The sequence below is a fragment of the Podarcis muralis genome, chromosome 2 (assembly GCF_964188315.1).
Source record: "Podarcis muralis chromosome 2, rPodMur119.hap1.1, whole genome shotgun sequence".
Classification (NCBI taxonomy): domain Eukaryota; kingdom Metazoa; phylum Chordata; class Lepidosauria; order Squamata; family Lacertidae; genus Podarcis; species Podarcis muralis.
Genome location: NC_135656.1, coordinates 56,665,254 through 56,692,419, shown reverse-complemented (window position 1 = coordinate 56,692,419; position 27,166 = coordinate 56,665,254). Strand labels below are relative to the sequence as shown.

General features: G+C 40.6%; 1 protein-coding gene across 3 annotated transcripts in view; it reads left to right on the top strand.

Moving 5' to 3' along the window:
* The window catches only part of FSTL4 (follistatin like 4), a 343,706-nt gene that overhangs the window by 300,318 nt on the left and 16,222 nt on the right, over positions 1-27,166 (top strand). For 2 of the 3 annotated variants that reach the window (XM_077924525.1, XM_028718024.2), the window contains exons 8-11: positions 6,637-6,757; positions 19,778-19,939; positions 21,500-21,634; positions 23,709-23,735. In XM_077924525.1, the coding sequence (XP_077780651.1) occupies positions 6,637-6,757; positions 19,778-19,939; positions 21,500-21,634; positions 23,709-23,735 (445 nt within the window). The remainder of the gene's footprint in view (positions 1-6,636; positions 6,758-19,777; positions 19,940-21,499; positions 21,635-23,708; positions 23,736-27,166) is intronic. The other variant, XM_028718025.2, reaches the window with a different exon arrangement.

Genomic DNA, 27,166 nt, shown 5'->3' with positions numbered 1-27,166 from the left:
TAAAGCAGTAGAAAATGATTTTCAATTTGTACTCTTCAGAATCCTGGGATTCCTTTGAAACTTATCTGGAATTTCTCAGTAGAATTAAGAGTTAATAGCAGACAAGCTTCCCTAAAAGGCACCTTGCTCACTACTACTGCGATCACCTACTGGGATTTGTTGTAGGGCACACTCTTTGCTCCTTCAGGGCAGCTGTGAGGTTGAAGAGGCCTGGCAAGGGCACTCAAATGTGCTTGGCACCCATCTTAAAGAACTTCAAAGCCCTCTGCTTCTTGCTGGCAGAAGAGTCAATATGGAAAAACGTCCCTGAAAGTTTAAAGTTTGAAAACCAAAGAAGCTCAGTAGCTTCCTCAACTCCAGTTTACCCAAAATTGTACCTCACATACCAAAAGCAAAATAACATCCATATTGTTTCATGAAAACAGATAGGATAGGCCCAAAACAACAGACTGGATATGGTGCAGAGACCTCACGATGCAGACTAGATACAGTGTGGGCATGTTACCTTGAACCCAAAGGACCCGGGAATAAAACAATCTGCTGAGTGATGGCTAGGCCACCCCACACATGATTTAGCTTTATAGCTCATTCCTTCAGAGGGAGTGCAAAACCCTCCCAGAATAGATATCTCCCTGAGAAGTTCCATGCCTCTTATGTTTTTCCTAGAAACTATTTGGAAGTTTCACCTGAGGGGAAGAAATCTACATATTTGCTTTCCTTAAATTACAGAATTGATCAGCATGGAGCAAACAATGCTAATGAAACGTACATTCCCAGGTTGTCTCTGGAAATGAATTATTAAGAGGGCCAAAGAAAATGATTTAGGTGTCCATAACTAATTTAGATGTTTATTGGTTGTGTTTACATTAATCACTCGTGAGTCTATTGTAAGAATTAAGATTAGGGACAATTTGATTAGTATGGAGAAAGTAATTTTCAAAGTGATAGACGCTGGAGATTTTGCAAGAGACAGATCTCATTAGATGCTAGGGTGGTTTGTGTTTTACAATCCTGTGAGCATCATTACAATAATGTTTCTGATATTGTGAAGAATAAGCAATATTTTCGGAACCAAACTGGTAAAAGCTATCATTTATAAGTCCTTCTCCATTAAATAAAACAGGTGCTCTGTTGAGTGCAATTAACACCACCACCACCAACAACAATAATAAATATGAGCCAGAGTTCTAGCACTGAAGGAAATCATATGAGGCTGTGCATAACTTTTGTCAGCTGTATTTTGGGGGATGTCCAGTGTTATAGCCAGTGGTTGTAATGTTAGGGGTCAGAAGCAGCTTCTGGGGGAGAATCATCCTGCCCTTTTATTGCCCATCAAAAGTCAAAATAAAGGTTTTGGGGGTGGCAGCATTTGTGACGAAAAGCAGAGCATAGTTTGGGTAATTGAGACATTGACCTGACAACCTATCACTCCATATCCAGCAAGGTACCGTATTTTTCGCCCTATAGGACGCACTTTTCCCCCTCCAAAAATGAAGGGGAAATGTGTGTGCGTCCTATGGGGCGAATGCAGGCTTTCGCTGAAGCCTGGGGAGCGAGAGGGGTCGGTGCGCACTGACCCCTCTTGCTCTCCAGGCTTCAGGAAGCTCTGCGCAACCCTAGGGAGCCTGGCGCGAAGCCGCGCCGGGCTCCCAAAGGTTGCGCAGAGTTGCCTGCATTCCAAAGCCTGGGGCACGGTGAAGAGCGCGCCCGGGCTTCACGCAGCTCTTCACAAGCCTGGGGAGACTGGCACGGCTCCCTAGGCTTGCGGATAGCAGGCTGTTCTGGGGGCTGGGGTCGGGGGTCGGGGGAAGTGCGGGCTTCCCCCATGCCAGCCCCGTGCCTGGGGGGAAATATATATTTTTTCTTTATCCCCCCCCCAAAAAAAAACCTAGGTGCGTCCTATGATGTGAAAAATACGGTAAGCTGACAAGGGGACTGCATTACCTGTTGGATCTTTTCCATCTCCCCGATTTCCCTCTTAAATAAGTTCCTATTTAGGCAAAGAATTGCTTTGGATTCCATATCTGCATGGAAAAGACATGCTGGGCTCCTCAGGTGGAACTACTGATACCTTAAAGTGCTTCCATCTGTTCTTTATACAACTACATGTCCTATATAAGAGTACTCTCCTAGAAGACCAGCCTTTTCATGAATGAAGCCAACCCCTTAAGGGAACTGGGATGGAGGAAGGAAAATCTCCCATTCTCTTTGGTGCTTCCATTACACCCATCAATACCTTATTTTAAGATTAGCATCCAGGGTGAATGACTCTGACTCCTGATGGATAATCTGTTTCTATTACTGTTCACACCCAGCATACATCTTATTAGCAATTGGCTTCAACCTATTATCAAAAGTTGGAACAGCTAGTATTTTCATTGTTCATAATTAAATTGTGATACTCACCTGAAAAACAAGGTTTCTCCCTCTCTTTCCCAATTTGAAAGGTTGGCAAAAGTTCTGTCTTAAGTATAATTGTCTGTATATTGAGTTCATGAAATGAGGTTGGGAGGGAGGGTTCAGTGGGGTTCTTTTGTGATATTTTAACCTTTGCGGTAGTGTTCTTTAAAATATTATTCCTTCGGCATCATTTTCCTTCTCCCCGCTTTAAGAAAAAAAGAACAGTTTTCTGAGTGTATAATCTGTAAGATTGTCTATGACAATACGAGAAAATGATCACACCTTATCTGTGACACAGATCTTGCCACCCAACAAAACCGATTACCTTGTTCTTCTTCGTTTGTGTGAGATACTTCGTATCACATTAATTCTGACGGGTTAAAAAGCTAAGCCGATATCATTAAACGGAGATTGACATCCACCTTTTGACAGCTGTTGGTAATTACTGGCAATAGAAGCACTTGATCATCAAACTAATACGACAAGGCCTCACATGTCACCCTTTAAGCAGGTATTTATAAAGTGCTGGTGCTGATGTTAGGAGGAGGCCAAAGGAAAATGAGCCAGTGGGTATATGCCCCACGGACAGCTACCACCACACCCATAGCAGGACCTGCCAGCCCTATCATGAAGCACAACAAACCCCTCTGAGACAAAAAGGAAGGGGTTCCTGCAAATGCAGTCCACATCCAATGGAGACATCAGCAGAGGCGGAAAAACCTACTGTGTAAGAGTAACTCATGCAGTCGGTTCCACATCATTCTGTTGGGTTTCCATGATTCCAGAGCTGTGCGTCACTAACAATTGTGCAATGGGGAGAAGTTTCGCCTGCCAAATTTCTGCAAGTTCAGCTCTGCAAAAATAAATAAAGAAATAATGAAATGAAATGTAAAAGAAAGAAAGGGTGGTGAATGAATAGAAAATAGTTCTGGTAATAAACTAAAACATTGGAGCAGTTCTAGAAAGGAGTTACAGAAAAGGAACCTGACAGTTGGCCAGACATTGTTTTGTTTTTTTAAATTGTCTGTGCACCGTTGTGGCTTTTAAAGGATTATTGAATATAAAAGCAAGCCGAGATCAATCCAGAATGCTGGTTTTTAAACTAACAAAGCTTGAAAGTGTACTGGGATCATTTAAGCAATATTCTTTTCCAAGGGTATTTGTAAAATGTAAAAGAAACCCACTAGAGGATACAGACTTTTATTTCAAAGGGGGGAAAGTGAGGCAGACCAAGAAGGAAGCCGTTTGCTGCTATGTGAATATGTCACTGAAAGGAAACATTCGGTTAAAGCCATGAGCAATTTCACAATGCCACGCCTGCTTTTTAGCAGGGATGAATTTGCTACACATGCCTTCTTGGGAGATGAGGGAAATTGGTCTCTTCCTTGGGAATTACCTGGGCAGGAGGAGAACGATCAGGCTGCTATTTAAGCCTGCCGTCCAGCCCTTAACCTTCTATTTTGCAGCACCCACTCTTTCTAGTTTTTTTGCTAGGCCTGAGTAATAATTTTTAGGGGAGTGCCTGATTGACCCATGGAATTCCTTCTTCACCCACTGTAGGATTCTTTGATTTGATGTATGTACTTACTTGGTCTGCTTTGGACTCAGAGCAGGATGGTAAGGGAATTTAAGAATTTAGTAGACAGGCAGTCTGAGGCATTATGGGGGTTGGCCGCAGTCTTGATTCACCTTCTGCAGCCTTTGGCTTGGGTGGCGAATCCCTGAGCTGTCTTGTAGACCTGGCATGCGCACCTTGGTGAACAGTGGACAGCGGGGCCATTTTGAATATGATACTTCAGAAGTCAATAACAAGTGTGATATAATTTATTAGCAATAAGGCAAGGATTCTGAGTGATTCTTTCACTGCCCTTTGGTTAACGAGTTTGTGTCCATTTGATAAGGGTGTGAGGGAGGGTCTACCATCCTTTTTAAAGTATTTTAATAATGTCTGGAGAGATGTCAGTCTTTGGAATTTTGGAGGAGAGCCACAGCTGTCTAAAAAATAAGAGGGTTTCCTTCCAAAATTCCTCTGTAGGGCTTCACACATTTCTTCAGTGGGCACCTAATCTTCTGGGGTCTCCTGGATATGAGCCTTTCTCTTTTGGTACCACACTGGAAGTTCCCAGTAATACTCACATATCAAAGAGAGGATATTTATTCTGCAGGCATAATTTATTATAAGCACTGCAAATATATAGCCTGCATTAATTGCAAAGAATCAAAAATAGAGTTTAAGCATCATAAATTATGTCTTTAGGCAAAAGCTTCTCTTTGGTATATGGGAATGAAATAATAAAATAGGACTTTACATCTTTGAAAAATGTATTTGCTCATACTATGCATCAGAGTAAAATAGATCATCCATAAAAAGACAATTTTAGAGCACCAACCAAGTGTTCATAACATTAATCAGAGATGTCTATTAGGAAGCAACACATGAATGACAGAGGATTTTTATTGCTTTGTTTTTCTTCAGCTCTTTTATAAATCATCTCATAAAAGTAGCCATCTAGTTTTTATTGATTTAAATTCAATCTAGACTATAATATTTCAAGCATAACAATGCCTGATAACACTAGTACTTCCATCAAAGTCTGCTTTCGGAACTGGTGCAGCTCAGAAGCTTGCTCTCATATCCTCTTGAACTTTGGTTCGAATATGAGGTACCACATGTGTGAGAACAGTTAACAACTTACAATCTTCATGCAGTGTTTGCTTTTTAAAACCTAGAACTAACTGAGTGCCCTTGTGGCTTGGGCCACAGAAACACACCACTCATGTTTGAAAATGCAGACTACATACTTAGCAGCAGTGGTACACGAAGGGGCAGAACAACCACCTCCTGACATTGGTTCTGTTGCCTCTTGCCAGACATGGATGGTGCAGGGCAAGGCAGAGTGAGATCAAGGGACCTGCATGTTACAAATCCAGAGCTTCCTCAAGCTCACTGCCATCTCACCCTGCCCCGTCCCAGTAAAGACAGCACTGCCTTCCTCCTCCTCCTCATTCGCCACTGCTGGACCTGCATATTGATTTCTTTCCTATTTAGCACTTTCCTACTTGGCCCTCTAGATGTTTTTGGACTCCATCTTCCATCAGCCCCAGCTAGCATGCCCAATGGTAAGGGAAGATGGGAGGTGTGGCCTAACAGCATGTGGAGGGCTGCAGGTTCCCCACCTGTTATGTCTCAGTTCTCAGAGTTCTGAAGTCTTTTATTGGGTCTGAAGAGTTAAACTCTCTGCCCTGGCATTCACAATTATTTTCTGCCTGATGTTTTATTAGCCTTATTGCATAATTGGAGGTATATAAGGCACTAAGGCTCTGCACGTAAAGGCTTTTATTTAGCATGTGTCATACATTAAGCTAATTAAGGGAGGGGGAAATCATTCTTTAACTTAATTAAGTATGGTTTTTAAATGTGTACTTTTGGGTTTTGTATAAAAGTATCAGCACTTCAGCAAAATCCTGCATGCTAATGAAAGCAGAAGAAAAGCTGCAGCCTGTGTTTATTCCTCGATATATAGGCTTATGAAGCATCATTTGCAGTAAACCGATAAGCAGAACGCAAGGCCAACAGAGCCACATTTTGAAACCTAGCAGATATTTCAGCTTTCCTAACATAATTATAATTCTAAATTACACCATAAGAACTAGAAGTACAGAGCAGAGTTCTTCTCCTTTTTTCAAGCAAAAAATAAAGCACATTTTAGCCAATTAAAAATCAAAAGGATTTTTTAAAAGGAAATACCCTTTCTTCTTCTTAACTCGTAAGTAGGTTTATTGAACAATAGCAGAAATCATTGACACACAATGCTCTTGCAAATAATTGAAAGCCTGTTTCAGTGCTTCATTTAGTAGGCAGTGCGTTCATTAACTGTATCCATAAACTAAAACCACATCCCAAAAACAGTTTGCCTTGTAATTTGTCAAGTATTCTATTGTCAGGCTGGATTATCATCATTTTATATAAGAGTCCCATTTATTTTTTTTAGAAACTAGGGAGCTTTTCAGATGAGTTAGTTTTAGTTTCTCCCATTTATGTATTGGCAGGTTATCTCTTATTCATTCCATCTTACAAATTGCGTATGTAAAAATACCATGTTGAAAATATAAGCCCCATTGAAAGCTAAGCAACTGTCAAAACACGCAAAGTGTTAGCATAGCCACTTGCAGCATTTAAAACAAAATTGCTAAATGATAGGTCTTTTCCCCTCCCTTGTCTTTTGTTACTTACAGGATTTTGGAGAAGATGATTCTCTCTACATCACCAAGGTAACAACTATTCACATGGGCAATTACACGTGTCATGCCTATGGCTATGAAGAACTGTATCAGACCCACATTCTTCAGGTGAATGGTTAGTAAATGGCACATGTGACAATTCGCTGAAATGTTCCTGTGAGCAATGCTGAATGTTAATATTGTTCTCACAAAAGCAACAAAACAAAAGCATACCACATCTTTTCACTGCTACCCACAGAAGGGGAAAGAAACCTGTTATATTGTTAATTTACACAGTGAGAAACGGCAAGGGAAAAGAAAGCAGTGATAGAGAGATCAACTGAAGAGATACACAAAATATTTGTTAATTTTTTTTAATCTATAGCAGTGATGGGTGAAAAGTGGATTGGGAGCTACTGGGAGATCTCTGGCTGATTTGCAGTCATAAGGCTTTCTGACTCCAAATGGGAACAGCAAAAAGGCACCTTTCCTTCTGATTGTACAACAGGCCTTCACTTTTATCTCCTCCACTTCATAGAGCCCCATGTATACCCAGAAATCTGCTCTGGAAGGTCCCCATATCACCTGAAGCAGATTTTGAGGGTGTGCAGGAAAGGAAAGTGAAATCAATTGCATGGGTATTTCACTCCTGCATAGACAGTACTGGATAAAGCCCTGTGTCTTACCCCTGGCTTGGTTCATAGCGTTCTCAAAAACAAAGTAGATCCATCAGTCCTGAAGTGTCTGCCTACCCTTGATCTACAGTTAATACAATTTATCAGTATAGCGGTTATGAATGTTTCCCAGGCCTTTGTCGGTTATCATCAATCTCGTGGGCCGACAACTGTTTCCTTGGGGTAAAGTTTTCTTTTCTTGGTCACTGGCATTTTTTAACTGCAGTTTTATGAATAGGGCTAAATGCAGCTTCCAGACAGGGCTCCAAACACAAGTCTGAAGCAGGGTTGTTGTTTTTAGGCCAGCCGAAGAAAAGGAGAGATGAGCTTGCAGGATGGGCTCTGCTTAAGGAACAGTGTGCGGCTAATCCATTGTGGCTGGGTGCAACAAATTGGTTTGACTTATGGGAATACTTGCATTTTGTGTGTGCGTTCATATATATGCAGCTAGGTGGGCTGTGCATGTTTTAGGGAGGAAAAGAATTCCCTTCTCAAAATGTTATTTGTGTGATAATGAGGAGCGGTTTGCCCAGCAGGGCAGGGCAGCAGCAGCAATACCTCCTGGCAGGAACACCATTGTTGCTTTTACCAGGAGGGCTGAGGCAGCAAGATCAGGGCTGTGCAGGCAGACAGATAGAGCCAATCCAGCACTCATGCTGGTGTGCCCCTGTGGACCCAACCTTGCTGCACCACAAACACACACACACCCCTCCTGGTCTGCAGCAGTAATACCTCTTCCAGGAGTGTCTGTTGCTGCAGCTCCATGATACCAAGTGGCCTGCTGCTGATAATTTCTGATAAATGCTGGATGGGGTGGGGAAAGCATTTTAAATGCATATTTTATTTTTTGTATTTTCTTCGTTGTTTTCCACCTTAGGCAACTCTGGGAGGAAGGGCAGGGTTAGAATGTTAATAAATACACAAGCCAAACAGCTTGCTCCTCTGTATCTTTTCAGATATTCTGGAATGTTACTGGTGTCAGGCAGCAATGTAGATTTGTTGCCATCCCTGAGAATCCAAGCCCCAGAAGGCTTTGAAACTTCAAAAGATGATTGCACAGAGTGGGACATTGTAGACAGTAGATCAAATCCAAGGCTTCCTCCAACCTGTCTTTTCAGATACAACAAGTTGAGAGGGGGTTTGTATTCTTTGTAGATGAAAGCACAGGGAAGTGAGTTTCATGTTTGCTTTTATATATATCTGTAAAACCCTGTGAGGCATCCTCTCCTCAAAGGGCATCCTTCTCATTACAAATGTTCTTCCTTGTTTGCCTTGTAATACGCCCAAACAGCCAAGCGCTAGCAAACATGTCAAGTGTCTGGACATCAGTTTCGACAGAGTGGTGTTGGAGTCTTATGCAACACTGCAGAGTGATACCAGAGCCTGTGAGAAAGATTTGTCTGATGCAGTGTGGAAGGTTCTTGTGCTACCTCTTGAGATTTCTCCCTAAAGTGCCTTGTTGCAGCTCTTAATGTACTTCACCCCCATTGCACAACTCTTCTTTTTCACTCCAGTGATTACATGTTCCGGCAACTGATGTTGGGGCAGTGGATCAAAAAGGGATAGCAAAACAATGCTGTTTGACCTACAGAAGGCAGTGCTAGCATTTCAAGATGGGTTCTTCTTCAGGGATTGCTTGCATTTCATAGTTTTGCAGTCCAGGGACAAGGTCTGAGCCTTTTCCTTGGACTGAAAGGCAGAATTCTAACAAAGGCAAGGAACATACAATTAGACTAATATATAAACTAAGTGAACTTAGCAGAAAATGACAGATAATATAATAGCATATGATAATATATTTTAAATGCATAGAGAATCAGCATTCGGGAAAATAACGCTCTAGTTTGGTGCTGCCATTGTGAGCCATACCATAATACGTATTTCACAAAGAACCTGGACCAGTAATTCAGATTGTAAGAAGCTGCCTTATTATAACGAATTGGGCCATTGGTTCATCTCGCTCAGAGCAGCTTTCCAGGGTTTCAGGTAAGGGACATTTCCAGCCCTACTTTAAGATGCCAGCAACAGGACCTAGGGCATTCTGCATACAAAGCAGAAGCTCTGCCATACATGCTCCCAATGCTCACACAAATACGCTAACAGTAACTACATATTTAGGCCTATTCCTTTTCCTTATCTCAAAGCAAAGGCACCCCATGGGGCAAGTCTGTAGATCTTAGTAAATGCTGGTGCAAACCTCTTTTTTCCCCACCACAAAATGTGACCCACAAATACTTAAGGATTATGCTGATAAATACCAATAATTCGTTTGTGCACTTTCATTTTGCACTGAATATTGCACCCATTTAGCACATCTGTGACCAGTTCCATGAACATGGTGCCCAGTTCGCATTCCTTCTGTTGTTGAAGAGAAGTGTGTTCTTTTTCATTATGTATCTTCCAGTTTGGGGACTGACACTTTGCAGGTGGGGGAGGCTCAACCTCCCTCCCTTTCTCTCTCATCCTGTAAAGCATATTTTGTTCTTTTGTGTACTCTCTCCTTACATCAGCTTCCCATATCAACTGAAGAAGATGGTGATGTCACTCACCTTCTTAGTCCCAATCATTCTCCCATTCAAATCTCTCTAGAGACATCACTACCTATTTCTTAAGAATTATTTTCATCGAGAAAGCATCAGACAGCTATCCTTGCCCATTAGCTACTCATCTGCCATACAAAAGGAAGATTATCCAGCAGCTGTAACACTAGGATAGTGCAGACACTATCCTAAGGAATATGCATATGGCACAGAAGTTTCATATGTCTGCCCTTAGAACCTGTACATAATCTGTAAGAACAAGTGTGTGGACCTAGCATTATCTGAGCAGCATGGGAGATGATGCAGGTGTCTTTCCAAGACTGCTCCAGCAGTCAAAAAGCCCAAGTCGTGTGGGAGGAATCAGAGAAATCACTCCTTCCCTTGTCAGCCTTATATGGAGCCTGGTCCATTAGGGCAAATGGGGCACTGCCCCACCAACCTCTGTCTGCCCTCAGTCAGTCCCCACCTGTCTGTCTTCTTTCTTACAATCAGTCCAAAGGGTGACACTGTCTGTCAGCTTTGTACTCCTTAGTCTCAATGTTGCCCCTTAAGGAACTCAGCAGGAAGGATGGGAAATAACTAGTATTAGTTGGATCTGCCCCTCTTTGGTTCTGGCTCCACCTACTGTTGGTCTCCCACCTTTCTATTCGACCAATAGGCACCAGCCACCACTGATAAATTCTCATGTGGGGAAAAGCTGCATTGTGTGGGGACCTTCTATGTCAGCAGGGAATTCTGACATTACCAAAGTTGTGTGGCAAAGACACATGACACAGAGCTTCCCAGTCTGTTGAAAGGGTGTGAAAGAGGAGCATGAAGTAAAATATGGGACATTTTGAATAGGATAGGTTGAAACAGCACCATTTTGTGAAAAGTAAAACTACCGATGTTTCTCTAAGTTCTGCTCTCTTTCACAACATTTCTTTCAAGAAGATGGAATGAATCTGGTTCAATGCACTCTGTGCCTGTGAATAGTTAATAGGGGTCATAAAGAAACGTAGGTATGCTGGTAATATGCTTTCTCCCCTTATATGTGCTCATATCACATTAGAGTTTTGTATTTTATACATCAAGTTTAGCGAAAGAAAAGCCATTTATCATTTCTAACAGAAAGCTTTTTTGGGGGATAAAGAGCCTCATAAAACAGTAATCTGCTATGAAAATGGATAGTTTGCAAACCAAAAGACCCCTGTGTGCCAGGAATCATTTTCCTTGGTTGCTGCTCCGTAGAATAAGTTGACATAAATCATCGTAACGTCTTCCATGAAAATGGCTACCAAAGGTGGTTGGCTCCTCAATCCAATTTCAGAGATCATCCAAGAGAGCTGCCTAGTAATAGACAGCCATTTGGAACAATGTAATGTGTGGCAATCTGGCATTTAGAAGAAAAACAGAAAGGTAGAAAAATTCCTCCAGTGTTAGATCACAATCAAACGGCATATGAGCGATCTGTCCATGTAAATCATTGATGCAACATCACAATGTTCTTTCAGCTGAGAGCTTTACATATGAATCTGAGTAGAATATTTTTGCCTGCTTGCACATTTGGGCAAACAGGGGTTCCCCCCCCCCCCACTCTGAACTGGATTCAGGAGGTGTTCGTGTTTAGAGGTCAGTGCTGTTAAATAGATAGGTTTGGTTTCAGGGTTAAGTCAGTCACATTGCTGGCAAGGAGGTGTGGGAAAGGTTAAGGTTAGATAAGGCAACAGGTGAGCACCCTTAGGCACTGCTATGGATTGTGAAGGTCATAGGGTTCATCCACACTTCCACTTGCCCCACTTCTTTCCCCTGGAAAACCCATGCTTTAGTGCTGAATCAGAGCAAATGGCAATCGAGTTTTCCACAAAGCAGGTTTCCTGGGGGGAAAACAACAGGGCAAAGGCAAAACCACTTGGACCCATGTCTAGCTAGCACAGGACAAGCTGAAAACCACTCTGACCCATGCTTCCTAGGCCTGGTGTGGACAAGCCCTTAGCCTTTTCTGGAGACCCACCTGCCACATCTTCCCTGAGTTATGGGGCCTTGGATAGGGTGGGGCAGGAAGGGGCCCTGGCTTTGGAGCTAAGCTTTGTCATGCGCTTTGAAATGGGCAGTTTGACTCACCCAAGGTTGAGCTTAAGTTAGGTTCCCACTCTGTAGATTTAGTTTAAATAAAATTTGGCCCTAGTTCAACTCCTCACTTATGTCTCACCCATTTATTCTTGGTTTCAGTCACAGATAGATTGGTACATTCATTCCTTGCTACGAGTGCACAACTGGCAGTTGCCATCACCCTCATTTCGTCTCTGAATCCTCCATTTAAGGGAATAAAAATAAAATATTTAAAAGAGGTTGGGTGAAATCAGGAGTGTATTGGAAGTCCAATGCTCCTTTGGAAAGTGAAACACTAACGTGCAGTGCCCACTAATCCTTCTGAAATGGTGACATGGTAATTTCACTTTGAGGCAATTTTAATGGAGAACTTTGATTCAGTACTGTAGGTGACTAGTGACAATCCTTTCACAGGATAAATGTGTGCATTCAGGGCTGCTGCTGAAACATATGGGAAAGCTTTGTTCCATACTTCTTTGGGATCCTCAGAGAAATAAGGCGATACCTCAGCCTTTATTATAGGGACGCGGGTGGCGCTGTGGGTAAAACCTCAGTGCCTAGGACTTGCCGATCGTATGGTCGGCGGTTCGAATCCCCGCGGCGGGGTGAGCTCCCGTCTTTCGGTCCCAGCTCCTGCCCACCTAGCAGTTCGAAAGTACCCCTAAGTGCAAGTAGATAAATAGGTACCGCTTTATAGCGGGAAGGTAAACGGCGTTTCCGTGCGCTGCGATGGTGCTGGTGCTGGTTTGCCAGAGCAGCTTCGTCACGCTGGCCACATAACCCGGAAGTGTCTTCGGACAGCGCTGGCTCCCGGCCTCTTAAGTGAGATGAGCGCACAACCCTAGAGTCAGACACGACTGGCCCGTACGGGCAGGGGTACCTTTACCTTTACCTTTACAGCCTTTATTAATTCCAGTTGACGAGTCTTGATCATATGGCACTGAAGTCTTTGTTACTTTTGCCACTGGAACAACCACCTTGAAAGCATACACCTATAGAAACCTATCCAAGCCTTCTGCAGCCCTATTCTCTGGCCCATCACTAGCTAGAACTGAACAGGCAGATCCCAAGAAGACAACCTTCAATGGTATCTGCACAGCTATAGAACTTTCTACCCAGGGAGACTCATCAAGCCTCCCCTTTTCCTGTCTTTAGATGCCCATTGAGAACTTAATTTCAAAACAACCCATAAGGTTTTTTACAAGTGTGTTTTATGGTGCTTTTGTATATAGTTATGCTGTTGCAGCCACGGACATATTTAATTGATGTTTTGCTGTTACGCTATTTTAATGCTGTGAGTTGCCTTAGGAAAGTGTTTCGTTCATTCTTTCTTTTTAAAAAAGGATGTTAAATTAATAAATAATAGAGGTCTAACAACAATGACTACTTTGCAAAGCTTTTAAGGTTCACTTGGTAAATCGCTGTGTGGGAAGATGGAGAGGGAATTATTGTTGTTGTTTAAATTTGACATGCCTACTCAGAAGGAAGTCTCATTGAGTTCCATAGGGCTTGCTCTCAGGTAAATGAATTTACCTGAATTGCAGCCTTAGCCCCTGTTCACAGCCTAACCACTTCTATGAGCATATTAATGATGATGATGATGATAGTGAAGAAGTTATTGCATGAAGAGACATCTTCATTTGTTTCAACTGAAGAGAAAGTAAGGTGACCAAGAGGGACATTTTCTGCTCTAGTGAAGTGAATGAATAATCCCTTCAGCATAAAAGAAGCCGTGTGTGTGTGTGTGTGTGTGTGTGTGAGAGAGAGAGAGAGAGAGAGAGAGAGAGAGAGAGAGAGAATTTTCTGACTCTAGACTGGAGCTTGGATGTTGATAAAGGAAATATGGATTATTTATTTAGAAATGTGTACCTCACCCTTCGAATGCTTTTGCACTGCTAAGAGCAGCTGATGGTTAAAATACAGTATGCTGTCCAGATGCTAACTATTGATTCCCATAATAAAAGAACAATATAAAACAAGCCAATATAAAAAATTAAAACAGGCACAGCATACAAACCCCCCGAACAGAGTGCACTGTATAATACACCACCTGCCAGGCAGAAACTTGATAGAACAGAAATGTTTTCACCAATCGATGGAAAGCAGTGAGGGAGGAGGCCAAATAAACCTCCCAGGATAAGGTCTTACATAATGCTGGTTGCAGGAAGGAGAACACAAAAACCAGAATGTAGAGATTAGGCAGGCTGTTGCAGGAGGAAGTGGTTCCTTGAGTATTTTAGAGCCAAGCCGTTTAAGGTTTTAAAGATAACCACCAACACTATGGCTTGTGCTTGGAAACACATTGGCAACTAGTGCAGTTGTTGTAGAATGGGTGACATAAGACCCCGTGGCCAAACACCCATGAGCCTTGCAGCTACATTTTAAAGTTTCCCAATGTCTAGCTCAACAACTTTTCCGTCCGGATTTTCACTGTTTGAAATATGGCAACCCTACCAAGGTCACCTTCAAAGCAACTCCATGTTGAACATAACTACAATAATCCAACCTGCATGTAACTAAGCTGTATGGATTACTGTGGCCAGGTCTTACGTTTTGAGGAACGGCTGAAGCAGGAGCACCAGGCTAAGGACCACCTTACCCTGTACATTCCAAGTGGATCACTGATATCACCTGGGTAAGCACCAGTGCTATTTTTCTAGAAAAAGAGGTGCTGGAACTCACTATGAACGCCTCCCTCTTTCTCTTAGAACGGCACCGAACTGAGAGATGCTGGAACTGAGTTCCAGTGAGTTCCCTCTGTAAAAAAGCCCTGGGGAGCACTATTAGTATTAGAAGTCATGCCTTCTGTGTTGTGGAGCCATCTCTGTGGAACTCCCTCCTACTGTGTGGAGGGAGCCAGTGTGGTGTAGTGGTTAAGAGCGGTGGTCTCGTAATCTGGTGAACCGGGTTCGCGTCCCGGCTCCTCCACATGCAGCTTCTGGGTGACCTTGGGCCAGTCACACTTCTCTGAAGTCTCTCAGCCCCACTCACCTCACAGAGTGTTTGTTGTGGGGGAGGAAGGGAAAGGAGATTGTTAGCCGCTTTGAGACTCCTTCGGGTAGTGATAAAGCGGGATATCTCACTTTTTTAAAACTCTCACTTTTTTAAAAAATGGGTCTTTTGCTTTGCTCATTTTGAGCACTGCTTGTTTAAGTAAAGTTATAGAGCTTCATCTTTGTTCTGCTTGTGTTGATTAGCTTTAATTAGCATTATTCACTAATGAAAGAAATACTCTTGCCATTATGCTATCAAGCACTTGCAAGGATCAAGCCACATTCTTTGCTTAAATGGCTGGTGATGAATCAGGCTATAAAGAAAGTCAGTCAAGAAAGTCAGGTTAGCACAATTGATGGGCATTCGTACCAGAAGTGTTTAAGAAAAACAGCCCAGCATTCATCTACTTGCTTTTCATACAGACAAAACTGCCTATGAATCATAACCTCCTATGAATTCGATTGTTATTTTTTCCTAATGAGCCAACCTGCTTTTTTTTCTCAGATGCAATATGACTTCAGTATGTTACCATCTGCACATAATTTTGCATTGTTCTACCCTAGATTCAAGGGACAAAGAAATTAGGTAATTAACAGATTTGTTTAAATATCATCAATCTGCCCATGTTAAGAAAACCCTCAGTGAGTTTGCCTATTTCCTTTTATAGATATCCTTTGAAAACAGGTTATATTAAATGAGGATGCTACTCTCATGCCTATTTAAAGATATGATGTAATGCATGCTAAAATTAGTTTGCCCATGGCTGTAATGAGAATTGCTCAGGAGCATAGTGCTATTAATATGTTGGACTTTTCATTCTTGTTAATTTACTAAGAGAAAGTTGGCTTTTGTAGCAGCCTCAGTACACAAATCTCTTTCCTTCAGAGAGAGACTCTAACAAATCTGGCATGCATTCTTCCAGACAGTTCATGATTAGTAGGCTTGGCAAAGTCAGAAAGCATACTGTCAGCCTGGTTAGAGACTCTTATGGTATGTGAAGCTTATTGTAATGAATGGCAGAAAATATCCTAACAGCACAGTGTGCCTTGATGGTTTTATTGATAAAATAAGGTAAAACCAAATGCCTGATTTAAAATGGAAGCAAGGCAGTTCCTATCTTCTCTCTCTACAATTGCCTCCAGTCACTTCAGTTCAAGTTACACCTGAGCTGTCTTTTTTTTTACATCTTTGTAAACAAAAAGACTTGAAACCATGCTTCCCTTTCTGATATCATTTACAGTATTCACCAGAACTGGTGACTTGAGAACTATTTTAGGGATCAGTAGGTAGGTGCAAGATAATGGAATCTTTCTGCGGATAGTCACCGGAAGGAAATAGCTCAAGGGATATTGTGGATGAATATAATTGCTAGATGTTCTTCCTTTCTGAAAATAGCACTGGGGACATTTTAATTAGAAGGGTTCCTAGCAAGTTTTAATTGTGGGTTTTGGTGTTCCAAACTGAGTTACCACGCAAAACAACAACAACAACAAATCACACATTGTGCTTGCATCTAATGTTTGTCAGCCGACACCATCCTCTTGAAAGTATCTTCATTGTGGTAATATTATGAACTGAGCTAGCTCAGTATGGTGAATATGGCCTCTCTGTGATACACTTTAAAAATATCTAGTCAAGTTCTTGCAAAAAATTCCAGTTTAAAATGCAACCTGGGGAGATTGGAGATGTGTGCAGATTAGTGCCAAGATGAAATAATGTGGGGAATGAACGATAAAGAGTTTTTCATGGATTCCTCCACTCGCAAATGACAAATTCATGTCAAAAGATGAATTTCACAAAGATTTGATGCATGCTGATTGTAAACAAGAAATAAGTATTTTTGAATCTTTGAAATTGTATAAGATTTGGTTCTAATGTGCAGTCTAATTTTAGTGTCTGTGTATTATTTTTCCACTAGAGCTGCCAAGATACGCTTTCACACCACTCTGTTACTGATTTTGCTTATTTGGGTCACACTCTACTGAGTGAATGTAGGATTCAATCCCTTCTTTCTTCAGTTCTTGTTTAAACACCAACCAAAACTATTTCAGAATACCATTTTAAAATGGATATATGAGGCTGGTCGGGGCCAATAGATCAGAGAGCATTCTCAGTATCATCACCACCACTTTTTTGCAGCATACAAAATCAAAAATGCAATTTTCAAAAACCCACTCATACAGTTACATAAGAACCCACCCCTCCATTTTACAATGCTATAGGGGGAAAAACCTTCCCTATACAAAACATATGACAAACACAAATGTGAGTGACATCATAACAATGTGACTAAACTAGCTTGGCTGAGGGGAAGGGAGGCAGCGTAAGGAAATTACCCTAAATTCACTGAAACACGTCATGGTGCTGAGAAGAAGAAAAATCAAGGTAGTTTTCAACAGTGGTGAAGTTTACTTTTTCCATACAAAATGCTGCTATATACAGCTGCATATCAAACTAGCTATTTGATAAATGTGTATTTTCCTCAAATGGGGCCTTATTCTATCTATCCTTTAGAGACAAGTGAATTCGAACACTTTTTATTGCATCTATTCCGGTGGCAGAAATGTTCAAACTGTGATCATCTCAGAAATGCCCTTCAGACAGGAAAGCAATGTCTTCAACATGCTCCTTCAGGATAGATATAACTCTCACTGATGTTAATGGTGTTAATTTGTATTTTATGACAGAGAAGATTCAGCCCAAATTGCTCCCTGTTGCTGGTGTTTACAGTTTTATTTATTTTTACTCACAAGACACCAGGGAGAGGACACAGAATACTGCCCTCATTCTAATGTGTCTTCATGCCAATTAAACTTCATCACCTGCCTTTAACATGAAGAATGAGGGTGTTGCTCCTTGCTCTCTCAATAAACTTGTGCATTTTTTTAAAGGTTCACATCAGTGCTGGGATTGTATTCACCACCAATCCTAAGTTTTCATGAGAGCTCCCCATATTTTGCCTGCCCAAACCTCTGAAATATCTTGCCTTGAGTCCTGTCAGGGGAAAAGATAAGGTAGAAATAAAAATATAAAATCATAAAATTCCCCCCTCCACCAGCAGTTTTGCAGCCTGAAAAAAACAGTGGGGAAAGACAGAGGGTATATTTAAGTTCAGCGTTAGTACACACCACAAGCACAGAATTCACCTCTTCAAATACCACCAGCACGGTACATCCCATCTGGGATGGTGTAAATCTGAAAATCTAATTTTGCCCATTTCATCTCAGCACTAAACCAAACATAGTTTTACAGGCTGGGCTACTAAAATGTTGAGTTGTTGACACCTATGTAGGACTGAGCTGTTGATGGCAAAATTAAGCAGCTTCTAATGCGTGCATTGGTTATTTTTAAAAGCCCCTGGAGTAAATAAACAATTAGATTAGAGTCAAATTTGCAGCACAACCCGCCCCCCAAGAATTACTTATTAATCTCTCACGTTAGAATTCAGTAAAGACCGGTGTTTCTTTTAATAATTTGTGTGTGATTTATTTATTTATTATTTCATTTAGTGAACTGCTTCCCATTACAAACCTCAAAGTGTTTTACACACACACACACACACACACACACACTTAAAACAAATGCATATATAAAAAAACATTTCTTGAAATACATATAAACAATTTACACCACAACAGCATGTACATAAAATCATTCAAATCCAATACAGATATGAACTGGGATGAAGGTCTCCATTTAGAAGACACAGCAAGAGGCAAAGAGAATAGAGATCTGATGTATAATGGGAGGGAGTTCTGAAGGATAGGGGCTGCCACACTAAAGACCTTGACAGCATTCAGAATGGGCCTCTTGGTAGGATGACATCTCCAGGATACTTTCTCCCACAGAATGCAGTGATTGGTTGAGTATGACACAGTCCTTTGGGTATCCTGGTCCCAACCTGTCTAGGGTTTACACACCAGTACCTGCATTCCATTATTATTATTTTATAAATAATTTTTGTTGTTTTTCTTTTTTAAAAAAACACAAAATATAACAGCCTTTCAGATACGTATCAAATACATTTGCTCCGCCGAGCTCGTGACTTCCCTCCTTCCCTTCCAATTTGGTTGGTTTTCCAATTTCTAATAAATTGTATGTGCAGTTTAACTGCCAGTTTCTGTCCTTCAATATATATATCAAGTCCATTTTTGTCCACGGTCAGATACTATTTTTACATTATGTTACAAGATTTATTTCAGTCCTGCTAGTGTCTTCACATTTTTGCAATTATCTTTCAAGTACTCAATATGTTTACTCCATTCTCTTTGGAATTTCTGGTTGCCCTGGTTCCGGATCTTAACAGTCAGTTTGGCTAACTCCGCAGAGGCCATCATACCAGTACCAGCATTTCAAACCTAGCACAGTAGCTTATTGGTAGTCAGTGCAACTCTTTCAGCAGCAGTGTCATGTGGTGTGTGTGTGTGTGTCAACTTTAAAGTACACAATCAAAAGCGGAAGAGTGCCAGTGGAAGATTGCCAGCTCTTTCTCATACTGCCAGGTGTCAACTCAAAATCATGCACCCAAAAGGTGCTTTTCTTTCTGCAGGGAAAAGATACAGGCTTACCACATAATTTCCCAGCACTGCAGAAAGGTACTTGGAGTGCAGTCTTGAGCAGATAAGTGATAGGAAAGGAAAAGTTTACAGCCCCTTAAAACAAACACAAACACACACACACACATGAGAAAGAAACGTGAAATTGCACATAATGTATGGTTTGGATCCATAATGTTTGAGTCCTCTATATCCCTAGCTGCCACAACAATACCGTGTTGTATGTTGTTGATGAGTAAGAGCTGACACCTAACAGCTTAGTTTAAAGCCACCCATTGTTTTGTTTTTTCTCTCTCCACAGTGCCACCAGTGATTCGTGTGTATCCTGAAACCCAGGCACAAGAACCCGGGGTATCAGCCAGCCTCAAGTGTCATGCTGAGGGGATCCCAAATCCCAAAATCTCCTGGCTAAAGAACGGCATTGGTATCATGCCCAAATTGTCTAAGCAACTGATGCTATTAGGTAAGGGTAAGAAAAGTTTGCTTTATCTGACGTCAAAGGGAACCGAATTTTTGCCTTTTCTCTTTGCAAATTCAACATCAGTCAATACTTTCTACGGCTTCTTAGGTAAAATCTGGATCAAGTGCTGCTGTATAGGTTGAGATGAAAAATAATTGGCTCCGTGATTCACCAAATGAGCCTCAATGGTGGATGCCCTATGCAAGGGATTTTGCTGGCACTATGGGACTTTCTCCCCTTTCCCTACCCCATGCGTCCCACATACCTCCTGTGTGAGGGGTAAGGAGAGGGGGAATCGTTCTGTCTGACAAGCTGAAATGCCTGTGCTGACAAACAAAGCACAACGCTGGATTCCTCCAGTAGACTATCTCTTTTCATATCCATATTATTGGAACCAACATAATATTATTTTCTGTGTTACTGGAATTAACAGAGCAGGCCTGTTGCACATGGGGGTGTATGGAGACTCCATGGAACAGAAACCACCACACCCAAAGCCCTGTTGGATAGCAGGGTGGGACAGTTTTTTGTTCCATCAAGGGTGTGTGGCAGCACAAGTACCATCCTACTAGTGGGCCTCTCACCTTTATGCAGTATGTACACCGCTCAGAAAGCCCCTCCATGAGCCAAATGCTGGCTGAGGGACTGTGCCCTAAAGCAGCTCTCAATTCTTTTCATCAGTTTACAGTAAATTTCTCAATTCCTATATAATTGCCACTTTTAGTATCTTATATTCATAGTGTCAAACTGCCTGTAAAAAAAGCTATAATCAAAATTAATATCCCAAAATTCATGTACAGGCTTTTAAACAGACTCTGGAAGGCCACATGTTTTTCAAAGAATTTTACAATGCTGCTGAATGGAAATGATTTTATGTGGTTTTACTTCATTTTTAATGTTAAGTTACTGGCCGGTGAACTGTTTTAGACTGTTGTTTTAAGTGGTTGGTGTTACCGAAATGTGCCATTGTATTTTATGGATGGTTTTGCTGCTTTGTGAAGGCTTTGCTTTTAAAGATACCCTAGAAATATGTGAATAAATACAAGAAATGAAAATATTATCAGAAGTTCAAAGATTTATCCATCTGATAATGTATTGTCTACTGACATTCTCTTATTCTCAGAAAGATAAGTAAACTTTTGTGACTTTCCAATTTCATGGTTACCAATCATTCATCCTCAGTATTTCTGGACTTCTTCAACTGTAAGCAATCTCAATTCTGGAACAATGAGTTCAAAAACATAATTGTAAGGCTGAAACCCTGTGTTGTATCCAACATAGTTGCCCTGTTACTGTTAACACAAGGACTTCCTCCTGCACCATGGAACTTCCTTTCCTCTTCTCTCTCTCTCTTCCAAGTCCTCCAGAACAGATGGGCAGGTGTGCAAGGAAAGGAAAAAGTCCTTGTGCTAACTGAATTACTTTGTTGGATAAAACCCTCTGAGCCTATTTGATTTCACTGGAACTCTCTGTCAAGTAACTGCGTTTAAGACTGCAGCCTAAAAACCTCACTTTCCAGAGCTTCTTACAATTTATAGCTTTTGTGGATCTTTTTTGTTGCAGCAAATGGAAGCGAACTTCACATCAGTAGTGTTCGATATGAAGACACAGGTGCCTATACTTGCATTGCTAAAAATGAAGTGGGAGTAGATGAGGATATTTCTTCTCTCTTCATTGAAGATTCAGCTAGAAAGACTCGTAGGTTTAACTTTTACACACACTTTCTAAGCTCTTTACTATATCTAAGGTTATGGTTTGAGTTTTAAAACTGCGGACTTAATTGAATGGTACCAAACTGGGTTTTGCCTGAGTAAAGATTCACATGATCAAGCCTAATTTCAAAGTAGCTGTCTGCTTCCCATTTATCACCAACAATAGTTAATTAATTACGCAATTCTAAGGGACTTCGTGGTTCCATTCACTGTTGTTATTTAAAACTAACAAACTCTGGTTAAGAACTTCCACATTGTTCCTTAGTAGTCTGCTCTAATATATAATGAGTCTGAAGCAAAGACGTATTTGATCTTCACTCCTGAAATTCTGCATGGAACATGAGAAATTTAGTGATGGGTAGACCTTCTCTATGGTTTGGAATTAAGCCTAACCCCCACCCCCAATTAGTTCAGCAAACATCCAGCACAGTGTAGCAGCAGCAAGAGTGCATTGGCACCTAGAGGTTTTGCTGCAGACTCTGCCTCTTTTAGCTTGTCTGGAACACTTGCTGCCATATTCTCTCTTCTAGTAAATCATTCAAGGCTGGGGATAATGCAGATGGTTCCATCCAGGTCAGGAACGTTATAGGCTGTGGATAAATCTCTAGACCCTGTTATGCTCCTGATGACACAATCTAGAACACACCAGGGATTAGAAATCTTCAAGCTTGCTGCGATTATCTTTATATCCCCATGATGTCCTCCAAGAGATCATTGATTCTGGGGCAGCCAAATCCATACCTGTGGGGTCACAGTATTATCCAAGGCCACCATGCCGTGGCCTTATTCTGATGGCATCTGCTGGGCTATGTTATGGCCTAGAGTTTAGGGGTACTCTTTTGCTCCTATTTTGGAGTTTAAAGTGCTCACAAATCAGACCCATACCACTAATGAAACCTCATGGAAGTATTGCTTATAAAATATCTGCAGGATGTCTCCTGATTTGAAGAAATATGTGGAACATGATACAAGGTTCAGCTTGCATAGCAGGGAAGAATGCAAGATTTTTCATTGACAGTCATAGAATTACATTTCTTGCCATGCTAATTAAAATTGCAGTCAATTTGTATCTCTCATTTTCTTGATGCCTAAAGCTAACAAGGCACTGCTGCAAAAGAAAAACATTTGAAGCTATTTGTCTATTGTTTTCAAAACGCAACATAAGATTGGTCTCACAATTCTTTGTAGCATCATGGCAACCATTGCATAGCACTGTGTACAGCCAGCTTTACACATTACATTTCTAAGATACGCCAACAAGATATTGCATTTAAAAATTTAGTGCATGAATTTGACAAACATGTATTTTCAAATGGGCATATAATCACAAAACAACAACCCCTAGGCAACTGGGATTGACTACAGCTCCCTAACAAATGTGCCTTCAGTCACCAACGCACAATGGAAGATCAGCCCCAGGCATTTGTTCCACAAGTAAGAAATGTAAATAAATATTAGGGAAAAGAATAATAGTAATCTCCATAGCAAGAATGTTTTTGCCCAGAGAAGGCTGTAAAAATAAATTAATTAAAAAATAAAACTTTGAACATCAAAATGCTCATTAATGAATATTAATTAAAAGAAAGTCTGCTTAGCATTATGATTTCTGTAATTATCTGTTAGAAAATGCATTGCATTTACAGCAAGCTTTCATGTGGTTACAGCTTCCGTGTGATTCTACAAGATAAAAGGCCATTATTGTGGAAAGAGGAGAACTGTCTGCTCATGAAGAGACATGTTTTGTAATCTTTACTTAGGCAAAAATCAAAAATATTTAATTTAATGAGAATTTTCTCTCTATAAAAACTTTGATGTTTGCTGTGGGGGAGGGGCAATAGATGCTTCAACAGAAAAACTGAATTTGGTGGAGTTTGTTTTGTCATATCTTTACTCAAGTGACATCATGTGTCTGAATTAATACTGTAAAGCTATCAGAGGAAAAACAGTTTTAAAAAACCAGAATGTTAAATTCCTTTAATTGCTGCAATGAAATTTTGACAATGTTTTTTTTTTCCTTTTCTTGATCATTTTCTGGCTCTCCCATTTCTCTGATGCTGCAGTTGCAAACATACTGTGGCGAGAGGAAGGTACTGCAGTAAAATTGTCTTGTTGTAGTGATAATGTGCTTGTCTGCTTTAATAATTCCATAATGGACCATTCTCCACTGATTTGCCACTAACTTTAGCAATGTCAGCAGGTCTCAGCTTAGCACGCAGGCAAACCCAACAAATAACTGGTAGACTATTAGTGATGCAACTTTTCTAAAAGACTCTTAAGTTTCTATGATAAAGATTTTCTGAATAGGCATTCAGAAAGTTAACAACATTTGAAAACAGATTCTTAAGTAATTATCAGCAGAAACACCAGAATGAAAGTCACAATTTGCTATACTTTAAGTGGAATGTAAGTACTCTAATTTACACCAACAAATCCTGCTGTTCTTTGTTCATTTACATCACTTGAACAGATGTTTATTTTCTAGGCCACATATTTCAGCTCCATATTTTTTGCTAAATAAATATCAGGAAAGCTGTTGCTCTCCTTCCCTTCAACCATGTAGAACACTGCTTACTCCAGTGACAATTGTTTATTCAGCTCAATCAGATTTATAGTGAATCCTATACTTCTAGTCTCTATGCAGGTTAAAATAATCCTAAAAACCTTCATGGATTTCCTTATTGAGGTCTGATTCGTATATCACCACAGCAGAGCAAGATGTGTTTTCCTTGGCCTTATCCCATGTCACCATGACGATATATTAAAAAGCTGGACCACATGATGGAGCCAATTGCCAAGTGTTCTTCCTACCCAACCAGGAAGGAAAGGTGATAGTTGCCACACCCCCATGATTCTAGCCTTCCAAGCATTACTGCAGCACTGTGGGACGATTCTGCAAAAAGACTCTCATAAGCTCTCGCAAGAGCCCTAAGTATTGAGATATGTCTACAGGAAATTGTACAGTGAATTGCCAGTGTAAATATTTGCTGGGCAGTAGGAAATAATATAATTTCCCCAGAGTTTCACATCAAGTGAATACCTACCATATTAATTTGCATGTGCAAAAGCTGGTCAGGGACAGTTAAACAATTGGTTGTTTAACTTATTTTGCCATGTTGGTCATGAGATGGCATGTCCTAGTGGTTCATTGATTGGGCATCTATGGCAGCTGAGATGAACTCAACGTTCCACAAATGGATGAAATAATTGGCTTGTGTTGACTCCGTCCAATTAAGTACCTTTAGTATCATAGGATCACCGGCTTATTTCTTCTTCCTAGAAAAAGCCTCTGCGATGCTGAAAGGGCACTGGAACACACCTTACATGAACATGATATCCTGCATCGATCAAATCTTTCCTTGGAGTCAGAGAAGCAAGATTTAGCTCTACCATCAAAATACAGTTTTTTCACAAAATACTAGAGTGGTTGTTTCTGATGTTCTAGGCTTGTGTGCCCATTCAAGAGAAGTGTGCCATAAATGGGGGAAAGGTAGTTTATCTGTAAGATCTGGTATAGAAAATTTCAGGCTATGAACTTTTGTGGACTTACATAGATTACGTAAATTAAATAAACTCTAAAAAGTTAGTAGCCTGATATTTTTAAAGTTATTTTTAACTAGCATGCTTGGAACTGGCATGTAGGAGGGACAGGGAGCTCTGTCCCTGCTCCAGAAACCTATGGCATTTCCATGCAAGGAATAGGGACCTTGGTCCTGAAGGGAAACTTCTTATCTTTAAGGGCTCTCTTCTTTAAAATGTGGTTACTTGGGGCAGGGTGTACCTAGGCTTAGAAAACTTGAGTCATGCAATGCTGGTTCTAATGAAGGCTAGAACATGGACTACTGCATTTTCCTCATGGAAAATTCATCAAGGCTATGATAATAAACCACTAATGCTTCAGCAACATGAAATTGAGTCATAGCATTACCATAAATATCTGCTTTAACGGCAGGGCAAATGAAAGCTGAAATGTGAACATGCATTTTATCAAACGATCATAAAGAACAGGGTGGTTAATGTGCATGAATCGGAATATAGGCACAGTTCACACTTACCATAAGTTAATGCATGATTGTTATCATTTGTTTTAAACTGTCCCAACTTTAAACATCTGCAGAAATGTGCACTCATTGCATCAAGGGCCAAATCCTGCTTTCTAATGTGTGTATTCAGTCCTCATTGAAATGAAGAGGAACTGTGTGCATGCGGCAAGAAAGGATTTTGGTCCACATTTGTTGAAAATGTCAGCCTAAGATATGCCTGAGGTATTTTAGTTCTTCAGCAGTGATGATAACATAGGAATTTGCTAGCCGTGTGTTCAGAAAATGCATGATCCCTCACTGCAGCATCACATTTAAGGATCATTGATCCTAGATCCACTTTGATGCCTTAACTGGGGTATTTCTGTGGTATAATTCAAAGGCTAAACTTCATATATCAAATTCTCAGCACACCAAACGGATATAATAAAAGCTATATAATGTGCAAGTGTCATTGTGCTTTGACGCTATGGAATATACACCAGAGGACTCAATCTTGCAAATACTCAATTTCTATTGCATACTTGTTTGCAAGATCTGTGACTCCAGGAGCAGTTGTACTGAAAAGCATGATGAATTGCATCAATTTAACAGCAACAAAAAGCAAATATTGCATGGTTGTTACTTATTTTTTAAATAAGCAATATTTTCATGATTAAATTGTCATGCACAATCTAGCCAAAGTTAGGCACTTGTAAATCGAGCCAATTTCAGTGAGAGTACTCTCATATGCTTAATTATTACCCTTTAAATAAATGGAAATGGAAAATGGTTACACTTTGGCTGAATTGTGCACTTAGTGATTCCTTGATTTCCAATCTTGGAAGCATTTAATGTCATCCAGTAACTTTTCAAGTCTGAACAGGATACACAGTTTATTAGCTTAAAAACAACTATCATCCACCAAAGGTAACTTTTTTGACAAATTGAGCTTTCATTTTCTGTACAAAACAGTTTACAGAAGTAAAACTATGGAAGTTTGGCAGATAAGTACACTATCAACTTTATTTGGGATGACAGAAGCCATTACAATACCGTATCTGTAGAATATATATATACATGTGTAGTGAAAGGATTTCTGATGAGAGTGATTGAACAGTATACAAGGTATTCATTACTGCATTTGCATGTAATGGAAAATGAAGTATACTAGAAACGTTTCAGGACATTTCTGATTAAGCAGAAATGTAGAATACGATTCTTTTACTAGAAACTCACTGACAGGCTATTTTCCCCCCTAAAGCTTCTGGAATGCCCCAGTTTTGATAGATGAGTGCTATTGCAATGCTAAAAGATTCCACATTTGTGAATTACAGTTTGCAAAATTTCAAAAATGTTTTTGCTTTGGTGGCTATAAGGATTTGCCCCCGCCCCTCAAATGTCTCTAGGCCACTGGAGGAAAAGTATTACCCTCGACAAGTCAGCAACACCCCTTATTCCAAATTGTGTGAAATGCATGGTTGCATTCCAGCATTTGAAAC